This window comes from Hipposideros armiger, unplaced genomic scaffold, assembly GCF_001890085.2.
Source record: "Hipposideros armiger isolate ML-2016 unplaced genomic scaffold, ASM189008v1 scaffold_141, whole genome shotgun sequence".
NCBI classification, from domain to species: domain Eukaryota; kingdom Metazoa; phylum Chordata; class Mammalia; order Chiroptera; family Hipposideridae; genus Hipposideros; species Hipposideros armiger.
Window position 1 is genome coordinate 1,659,432 of NW_017731491.1, and position 10,809 is coordinate 1,670,240.

The following is a 10,809-nucleotide window of genomic DNA, read 5'->3' on the forward strand; positions in this document are numbered from 1 at the left end:
CGGGGAGCGCGCGCCGGCACCCGGGGCGCTGGAGCCCGACGCGGCGGCGACCCCCGCGGCCCCGGTGAGTGGCCCCGCGCTGGCCCCTTCCCTCCCCATCCCACCCGCAGCCGGGCCTCGGGAGACCACCAGCCGGTCGTGCGGTCCCGCTCGGGGCGCGCTGTCGGCGTCGCCCCCGGTCGGTCGGGACGTCGTGGCCATCGGCGGGATACCAGGGCGGGAGCTCTCCGAGAGCCTGGCCAGCTGGAGCCGGTGGCTGGAAAATTGTCATCGCCTGGGAGGCGCGGATGCCCCGGGAGAGGCGAGCCGCCGCCTCCTCCCTTCGGGGTGGCGGCCCCCGGGGCTGGCAGGCTGTGGCTCCGCCACATTTTGGCCCGGGTCGGGCGGGAGTGTGTGTGTGGGGGGTGCATCCCGGGACTCCCGAGGGAAAAACCCAGCCTTTGCTGGACTGAGAACCTGGCGCCCCCCGGCTTTGCCCGGCCGATGGCGACTCTCAAGGGCCTTACCCCTTTGGGCTGGTCTTGGGGAGAGAGGTGGGCCCCAGCTGCCCAGCCCCCCAGTTCAGAGAGCAAACGGAGCCAGCCTTTGGGGACTAAGTTAGTGGCCTTGGAGGGACCTTTTGAGAAAGGTCGCCTCATGAGCCTCCTGATGGCCCCCTTTGTCCTGTCACCTACCCGTGTCTGGCACATGATGGGTGGGAGGCCGTTGGGTGGGTGGAAACTTTAAAAAAATGAATCCTTTTATTTTCTTTTAAAAATTTTATTTAAAGAAAAACACCAAGTCTCTTTTGTCTTAGGAATCACTCAGGTGGTGGTGTTTATTGCCTTTACCTAGAGCTCAGGGGAGGCCACATCCTGTCTGCAGTCAAAGCTCAGAGCTGGGCTCTCAGCCCACACCCTCCCTCTTGGGGAGGAGGGTATTTACAACCTTCTCCCTTGGGGTGAAGTAGTCAGTGACAGCTGCTGCTCCTTAAGGACCCGTGCACTTGGATAGTGCGCGGAATTCTTGACCCACTGACCCCTGTCTCCCCCCGGACATCAGGACATCAGTGCATTCCCTTATTTCCACTGGAAGGCAGCACTCACTTCAACTTGGCCTTCAGAACCCTGTCCATCTAGCCCTTTCTAGCTTCATCTTCTGCATCCCCTGACCACAGGCTGGTGCCTCCACCTGGCATGCCTTTTTTTCCCTCCAAGCCCATCCCCTCCTACCTCTCCCAAAGCCCTGCTGGCCCTTCAATGCCCAACTTGTCACCTCCTCTGAGAAGCCTTCCTTGAAGTTTCCCAGAGCCATGAGGGAGTCTGTGGCCACATCCCCATTCCCTGGTGGCACCCCTTTTCATGCATCTGTTATAACTCCTGCCACCCCCAGCCTGCCCTGGAACAAGGTGTGTGCTCAGTGAGTGCCTGTTGGGTGGGCAAGGATGAGGGAGCAGAGAAGGCCAGGGGCAAGAGAACCAAGTGCTTGTGTGGATACCTGGAAGAAGGCTGCAGAGTGAAAGTTGGAGAGTTGCCTACCTCCTCACGGTGGCTGTGTCATCATGCCATCAACCTAGGTGCCCCCTAGGTTGGGGAGTATACAGCAGCCAGAGAGCTGAAGGCAGAGCAGGGCCCACTGTCAAAACTTGGTGACTGTTTGTAAAAAGCTCTGCAGTAGCCAATGCCCACGCTTTACCCCTCTCCCATCCACTGACCTTGGCTCTCAACCACAGCCCCTCCCCCAGCCGGGGCTTATGAAACAATTCACCAGGCATTGGACCCTCAGGTTCCTCTCCCTCTCCCAGACCTACCCTGATCCCCTTTGGCTTTTGCATTTCCACCCTATACCTCCACTTGACACTTAGTCCTGGTAACATGATAAGAGTTTCAGAGTCAACTTTCTAGAAGTGTCTGCTTCCTTCTCTGTCCTGGAAGATGTGTGTGGGGGGCTGACACCTCCACACCCTGGCCCAAGTATAGATCCTTCTCTCAATTAAGCAAAGAAAATGACAGCTCCCCAGTAAACCTGGGAACCCAAAGGGCTGCTCTCTATTGCACGCTTGACACAGAAGCCCTGATTCCAGTCACATCAGGTGAAAAACAGCACCTATGTCTAGCATGGAACCTTCTCTTACTCAGGCTGCTTGATGAATCAGAAAGTCAGAAGCTTTGACCAGGCTGGAAGCTGGTTAACCTCTACGCATGTGATGACGTAGAGAACTTTGCAGTGTTCATCTTACTAATGAGTGTGTGGATGCCTCCATCTTGGTTGGGCGTTGGTCTGTCTTCCCCAGAGAGGAGGTGGGGGAAGTTGAAGTGAATCTGCAGTGTAAAAAAAAAAAAATCCCTAGTAGAGTTATTTTGTTTTGGCCTTTTCTAAAGTGTTGCTGAGACAATGATAGGGTTGGGGGTACATAATTGAGGGTTCTGGTTAGTGGCGTCCCAGTTCATCAAGATTTTCTAACTGCCTCGCTGCGAGATGGCACAACAGCCCCTGGCTCTGGCCACGGTGATGACACTGAGCTTGCATTTGTTTCCTCTTTTCTACCTTTCACAGAGCCGCAGTACGGAAGGGAGCACTCCTTAGCGTGCATGCAGATGAGGTCTCAGAGGATGTGTAATGTGGCTCTTGTGAGGGCACACAGCATATTCATGAGAGACCTGGCCACGAGAAACCCAGACCTCTTGGTTCCCTGTCCAGTGCCCTTCCCGTGCTGTGGGTCAGCCCTTCTCAGGCATCATTCCCAGGAGGGGGCGCACAAGTCATGGTTGGGCCTTCACCTGGAGGCATAGAGCCAGGATCTTCTGTGGGGGCTCCATCGGCTTGACGTGTGGTCCATCTGCGTTCTTTATCCTCACAGAATCCAGCCTCTCTTCCCACCCCGCTGGCCTCTGCCTGCACACCGAGGTTATGCCCCCTGTCCTTTGGTGAAGGAGTGGAGCTTGACCCCTTACCACCGACAGAAGTAAGGTAAATATAACAAGCTCTAATTATATTTTATTTTTAAAATTTTATTTTTTCATCCCAGAAATTAATGCTTGTTATTAAAAAAAATTAGTTAAGGGATGGCCTGTTAGTTCTGTTGGTTAGAGTGTGGTGTTAATAACACCAAGGTTTCTGGTTCGATCCCCATATGGGCCACCGTAAGCGGCACCCTCCTTAAAAATTAAAAATTAAAAAAAAAATTAGTAAATCACAAAAGTGTGCCAAAGACTTCATAATTTGGTGGGTGCTCTTTTAGATTTTTTTCTACATCTTAACCGATTAAATACATAGACACATTTTAAAAGTAAAAACGAGATCACGTTAACATAAAGACCTACAACTTGCCTTTTTGCACCTCAGATGTCATGGCCACCAGATTTTAAATTTTCTAATAAAGTAATTCCTCTTTCCAAAAGCTGCTCCCCCTATTCCTACCCCCACCCCACCTCCCATCGCTGCTTGAAGGTGCTGTCACCTTGTTTTATGTTATAATTTCACTGGGCAAGTACCATTCTTCCTTTGGGAATTTATCTTACCCAGGATTATCTGGGAGCAGAGATTCACAGAGAGGCTCTGTTCAAGATGTGTCTTTTTAGAGAAAGGAATTTTACTTTTGGGATCCGGTGGTTTTATAGCTGGAGTTTCAGTTGCCTTAAGACAAAGGGCCCTTTGACATGGAACAAAGGAGACTTACCATTTTGAAGGTGAGCAGTTCAGCCCTTTATTCCTGCAGAGCTTGTATTTTGAACAAAATGAGGACATGACCTCATGACATTAGCTTTCACCAGCCTTTTACCTACTTGCCCAAGGAGAACAGGCATTTTCATCCAACCCACTGAAAAGAATGCTGCTTCTTACATCCCGACCAGTGGGTAGGGGCTGATGTAGGCAGTGTTCTTAGATGTGTATATGTGTGATGCTCATATATATTTTAGTACCTATGAAGCGGTAACAGTGATACAGTAAAATGAACTAATGTCCTTCTTACATAAAAAAATTTAACTCCCAACTTACGAAAGGACTTTAAAAACATAAAGTAGCTGCTGGATGTTGGGTTATTTTATGGAAATCAAGAAGACTGTAATTGGCTGTGATTGATAAGGTTGGATCTCAGAGTCCGTGGGTCTGAGGGGATCTCCAAACCGAAGGCCAAATGGACCAAGTACTAGTACTTGGTATCACTGAGCGTTCAGCACCAGCATCTAGGATTTCTGGGTTCCTTCATCCTCTCACTAAAGAGTTAACTGATCACTTTAGGGGAACAGAGAAACTGTTCACCCTCAGCATAGCCACAGAATCCACCTTGTTATATAATAATTATCACCGACAGCACTTGCTGTATTAACACTCTACCCAGTTATTATTGGGCACCTTTTGCAGAAAGAGGAAACTGAAGCTTGGAGAAGTTAAGAAGTTAAGTTAGTTAAGTAATTTGACCGAGTTCTTATAGCTTAAATGGGCATAGACTCCAGGGACTGCTGCCTGCAATGAGAAACAGTGAGTGCAGGATCAACTCTGGCATCTTGCACACCTGCGTTTACAGCCCCACTACTCAGTCCCACAGTGAGCTTAACCTCTGCACCTCGATGTCCTCTCCCAGCGTTGTTAGGACTATTCAATTGATCCTGGAAGTAAAGTGCTTCAAATAGTACCACTAGTAAGTGTTTCATCAACTCTATGCTGCTTCTGATTAGAGTGGCCACATCTCAAAGTTTGCACCCCATGACAGGTTCAAGGTCATGGTAGAGACCCCTATGCCCCTAGCTCAGAGGAACGGCGTCATGCTGCCTTCCATCTCCCGCCCAGGTACACTTCCTCGGTCAAGTATGACTCAGAGCGGCACTTCATTGACGACGTCCACCTGCCCTTGGGCCTGGCCATGGCCTCCTGCAGCCAGACGGTCACCTGCATCCCCAATTGCACCTGGCGCAACTACAAGGCCGAGCTGCGTTTTGAGCCCCGTCACAAGGCTACCCGCTTCCTCAGCACCACCATCGTCTACCCCAAGTTCCCCAAGACCGTCTATACCACCACCCTGGATTACAACTGCCGCAAGACGCTGAGGAGGTTCCTGTCCAGTGTGGAGCTTGAAGCCACGGAGTTCCTGGGCAGTGATTACCTCTCAGATGAGTGCTGACTCAAGCAGGCTGGGTGGGGCTGGACCAGCTCTTCTGCTGCCCTGGTCAAGTTGGGCCACATTGCCCTTGAGTGTCACTCATGCCCCCAGGAGTCTAATCTAGAGATACCTCTAAGCCCAGTCTGGGGAAGAAAAAAAAAATGTCATGGCATTTTACAATAATTGAGAAAATTTGGTTTTTTAAAAAATGTTCAAATTGTTTGCAAAAGGAGTGTATTTCTAGTTTGCTGCTGCATAGTTTCCCCCAAAGTCTCAATTTGATGAGAAAATAAAAAAGACCACTAGAGCAAAAGGAAAACAATTTGAAATAGGGAGATGAGAGCTCCTCTTCCATTGGTCTGTTTGTCTGAGAAGGAGCATGGAAAAAGTCTCTGGAAAAGTGAGTTTTGAGAAATTTCAGCTCCGGGTGTCTTCACTGCTATGAAAGTGGTGCTAATTCAGTAAGCTGTGACACCCATATGGGTTCAATCTGTGGAGAGTTGAGTTCCATTCCATTTTTTATTTCCATTTCCATTTCTATTTCCTGTTAACCAAAACACTTGGAATTCTCTAAATCTTTTTCATGACATCGAAGAACCCCAAACCACAATAGAAGATGCCTTTTTTTAAAAAAAGAAAAGGTTCATCCTGTTTTCACCTCTTCAGGAGGGTCGGGTCAACTGGTGGCTGAGTTTGGGAGCAATGGCTTCCCTTCTGGTTCCTTCCACCGATTGCTTCTGAGCTCAGGCCCTGGCAAAGCGCCTCGCACCCTTGGCATCTGGTAATGTCTCTACAGGCTTGTGTAACTCTCCTGATATGTGTTTTGGGGTTTCCAAATAGTTTCCTATTTTTTCATAAGGCAAAACATAGCAAAGACAAACGGCATTTTCTTTTGAGAGAAATGGCACTTTAAAAGAATGCTTAGGAACAATGCTTTTGGGGACTCCCCACGGTGGGGTTTCACTCACGATGGGCGCAGGTGGCCAGCCACACCTAGGACCTGACGACATCTGTCTATGTTTCAGGTGATGTGCTTCATCCCGATGGGTGTCCTCTCCTGGGACCCTGGGTCAAAGCTCTTAGGACTTTGATTGTGTCCACATTGCTGAGGAGGTCTGCCAGTGCCTTAGGTCTAAGCCAACAGCAAGGAATTGGCACCCCCTCCTCCCCTGGGTGAAGCAAAGGTGAATTCAAAATAGGGAATGATGTCACAAGTCCACCTCCAAAACCTGGGTGCTATTGTGACAGTACACATTTAAGTGTTCAGTTTAGTGTAAGTGACACTCATGGCGTTAGGTGTGAATTGAAGAAACTTTGTGAATTCAGCTGAACTGGCCTCCAAAGCAGGGAGCGGGGACTGGGCCAGGAAGCTGTGGTGGGTCAGGCTGCCTCTGGCTTCACCCACTACACGCCCTGCCTCACTCCAAACCTTTACTTCTTCCTCCTTCTAATCCTTGAAGTTTTTGAGTGAAGAAAGTGGCAGATGGCTTTTTCTCTTCCAAGACTGGAAAGAACAAATTGTGAATATTTCCTCTGAATACATTCAAATTATGTCTAGGGCTCGAGGGTTATAGAATACTGTAAGCTCAGACTCCCACTATCTTTCCGGGTTTCTGTTGACAGCTTCCATCTGTCCAGAAAGCAGAATTGATAGCTCTATGGGTACCCTGGAGCCGCAGCAGGGACTTTTGTTCCGTGGAGAGCAGGTGTGATGATAATCACGCTCATTTAAAGTCATTGGAGGCCTATAGAGCCAAATTGTCTGGTGTCCTTTTCAGATTTAACAGTGTTTAGTCTGTCGTGCTAACTGATTGGACACATCCCTTTAGTGGAGCCTGCAGTGGGTTGGATGGTCCCGAGTTTGCCACAGTGAGGCTCAGCAGGGACCCCTCAGAGGGGCATTCTGGGACCCCATAGTCTCCTTAGTCAAGTAGAGCAACAAATACTTCCTCTGTTTGGAAGAGTAAATGTCATGGCATTTATAGATAAAAAATGGATTTTTCTCTGATTCCATAACCTTGTCATTTAAGATAACTAGTAAACATAATTTTTAAATTATGTTAGAATTCCCAAGGCCTTGCTCTGGCCCCAAGGGGACACGTGAATGAGCTCAGAACGCTACCAAGGGCAGCAAGGCAGAAGAGACAAGTGCGGGAGAGGATGACCGGCTTTTGATCAAAGTAAGGTTCTGAGATGTCCATAGGAGATTTTGGTTTAGGGGGATTGGGTTAAGTTCAGGCAAATCATGCTAGGGGTGGAGAGAATCTGAACTATATCAGTCAAGTAAGTAGAAGTGAGTGATTGTGAATGTGTGATGCTAATGGAAAAGCAGGTTTTATTTTTAAGTTATTCACCAGGGAGCCAACTTCTTTCTAGTCCTCTTTCTTTAAACCTGCTTGGCTGTAAGTTGCAGGAAAGGAAGCATGTGACGACACAGTGGGACACTTCAGGGTAGATAAATGACATCAATCAGTGGTGGATCATGTTGGTTTGCAAGATGGAAACAATTTTTTAAAACTCGCTCATTAAAACCAAACATTCCTAAGTGTATCTGGGAGATACAGTTTGCTTGTCAATTAAAATGTCTCTTTTCTCAGTCTGTAAAATTATGGCTTTCATGTAATAAGGATGATTGTATTTTCAGAGAAAAGCTGTTTTGTTTTCAAATCTGGGCCTTTAAAAAGAATGATTACCTTTCATTTGACACTCTTCCTGTTTATAACCTTAGGAAATTCAGAATAGTATTTAACAAAAACTATTTTTTAAATTTATCTTTGACAACTGTCCCACTCCATTTTGCTTTGTGATGTCTTCATTTAACAATAAATTATCTAAAAAGAAAAAAAAAACTTAGAAATGCTTCTCTTTTTAAAGTAAAATTTTAAGTGTTTTGGTTAAGAAAAATGAGAAAAAACAGCTCCTTATCTGGAGTAATTTTAAAATGCGATTGTATTTTAATTGTATAGTACTTCTGTTTAGAATATTCCTTCCTGTGGGGGTACAAGGTTTCCAAGAGGTCCCCGGGCACAGATAGTTTTAAGGAATTTGTCCCCAGATTCACTGTGTATTCTTTCCTCAAACCCACCTGCCCTGACAATGTGGCTGTGAATAATGATGTCAGACCCAGCCACCTTTCCCACTTCCCCTTACACATTTCCTTTCTCCCACTTTGCAGAAGAAACGCATGCCTTAGTCTAACCCAGCCTCAATTTTATTGTGGGATGTTGCTTTGGGCAGGAAAACCCTGTAGATACTAGACAAAGGAACAGTTAGACGTGTCGGTCTCTGGGCACCAGGACCCCACCATAGGACTTCGTGTCTAATCAGTGTCCTACACATAATTTTGTCCAGGATGAAGTATGGTGGCGGAAGCAAGGTTGGCCTGTGTGGGGAAGCTCTCAGGGCAGTTGGAGTGATGACACTTTTCATTTAATACCGACATCTCTTCAATCTCGGACTATTGTCTTCCCTGACGGCAAGTCCCTTTGGGCAAAGCAAAGAGAGGGTCCATAAGAGATATTGAAAGTGGTGACATTTTATTTCACTCAAGCATCAAATCCCTGGCAAGGCTCTGGGCCTTATCTGTTAGCTTTTGAGTTACGAGTGAGAAATAAATATGTCCCAGGAAAACATATTATCATTCCTATATATTTTTTAAAAGCCAGTCTCTTTTTTTAACAGAAATTAAGTCTAATTTGGTTGATTGGGATGACAACGAGGGTTAATGTTGTCAATTAGGTTATAGGGTATAAATTTTCCATAAAATGAATGGGCTAACCAGCAGTTCCAAGGTTTTGTTAGACAAATATTTAAAGTATGTAAGATTAAAGTTATAATGTGTGTGTGTGTGTGTGTGTGTGTGTGTGTGTGTAGAGAGAGAAGCAAAAGTGTGTTGAAACTAATAATGTTTCAATCTTCCCCTGAAAAATACCTTTCTAAGTATATCAGGTTAAGCTGGTAACCTCCAGAGAAAAAGTAGTAGGTATAATTAATAATAACATGATAAATCTTAGGAAAGCTTTTTGGTATACTTCCCAGAAATTTAAGAAGTGAATGACTGTATTGATTAGGTAACGAATCCTATTGCAAAGAATGCCTCTTTTCAAAATTAAATTCTAATAATTTGATTTTAGAGTATAATCACTATCAAGTGGCTTATTTCTATTACTGTTTCCCAGAGTGCTTTCTATGGAGTAAAATACGGTTCTCTGATCAAATAAGTCTGGGAAAATGAAAAGCTGAACAATGCTAAATATATTTATTGCGGGGCTTCTTGGATCCTTGCATTAATCAGCTTTTGCTGCATAACAACCACCACAAGAATCAGTGGTACGTGGAAGTAAGCATTGATTTTCGCTTATAAGTTTAAAGGTTTCATAGGACAGTTCTGCCCAAGGCTGGGTGTTGAGTTTGGGTTTGTTCCTCTTGTCTCTGAAGTAGGCTAGGGAAGTTACCTGGGGCACATTCTTCTCATGGAAGAGGTGGAAAGATCCCAGGGTAGCAAGTAAAAACATACAATACCTCATAAGTTCTGCACTGGCACACTGCTACTTCCATTGCCTGTGTTCTATTGGTCAAAGCAAGTTGCATGACCAAACCTAACATCAGCGAGTCAGGGAACCATACCGCCCCATGGATGTGGGGACAAGAAGTGAATATTTGCTGTACAATAAGCTACCATAGCTTTTAATATGTTAATGTGCATTGAGAAGCTTCAAAAGGGAAAATCTAGTACGTAGCATTTTCCAAACTCATGGGACCAGAGAACTAATTTCATAGGACTAATTAAACTGACAAAAGACAGATTACCAGGAGAAAAGGTATACATATTTTATTGATGTTAATAGTTTTACGTTCACGGAAAAGAACTGAAAACCCAAAGAAGCGGTTAGACTTGGGAGTTTACATACCATTTTAACAAAGGGTGATAAATTGAGGAGACATGACTAGACAAAGGAAAGGGGTTTCGGCTTCTAGAGCCAATAAATTGTGGGAAAGTGACGAGAAAATATATTGGGGGAACTAATGGAAGATAAGGATGATTTTATTAAGTCTGTTTATGCAGACTCCTCTTAGTGCTGGTTCTCTGTCTCTGTTGATGAGTTGCTCTCCTCAAGAAAAATGTATGCCTTGCTCTTGAGTTCTTTAAGCAAAGAGCTTTTCCTACATCTGTTGATTCTCCAGTTGCCTTCTGCTCGAAATAACCCTTACATGAAAGTGACATATTCTGGACCCCTTTGCCAGACCACCTGGGTTCAAATCCTAGCTCCCTCTTTTATTAGCTGGGTGACCTGGAGCAAGTCCCCTAAATTCTCTGTAAAATGGGGATAATAGGAGTTTTTTTCTCACAGAGATGTTGTGAGGATTATATGAGTTAATATACGTGAAGTGCTTAGAACAGTGCCTGGCATGAGTCAAAAGCTATATACGTGTTTATTGTTTAAATTATCTTTTGGCTTGTAATTTCACTTCCAAGAATGTACCCAAAGCACTGGAAAATTGCACGAAAATGTGCATATAAGGATATCCCTTGCAAAGTTGTTTAGAATAGCCAACAAAATATGAAACCAAGTAAATGTCCACAAATCAGGATTGAATAAATTGTGTGTACGATGAACTACTAGGCAACATTACAAAGTCTGGTGTGGAGTCAGCTTAGTGATTTGGAAAGATATGTATCTATGTTTTTAAGAGAGCCATTAACAGAAATATGTGTATTTTTACCTCAT

General features: G+C 45.5%; 1 protein-coding gene across 1 annotated transcript; it reads left to right on the forward strand.

Moving 5' to 3' along the window:
• Position 1: 1 nt before the first annotated feature.
• RFLNB (refilin B) lies at positions 2-7,921 on the forward strand (the record flags this gene model as incomplete). The annotated part of the gene is made up of 3 exons (XM_019650399.1): positions 2-64; positions 2,840-2,949; positions 4,771-7,921. Coding segments are annotated over 3 exons (504 nt in total), but the record flags the coding sequence as incomplete, so codon positions are not given.
• Between the last annotated feature and the right edge of the window lie 2,888 nt (positions 7,922-10,809).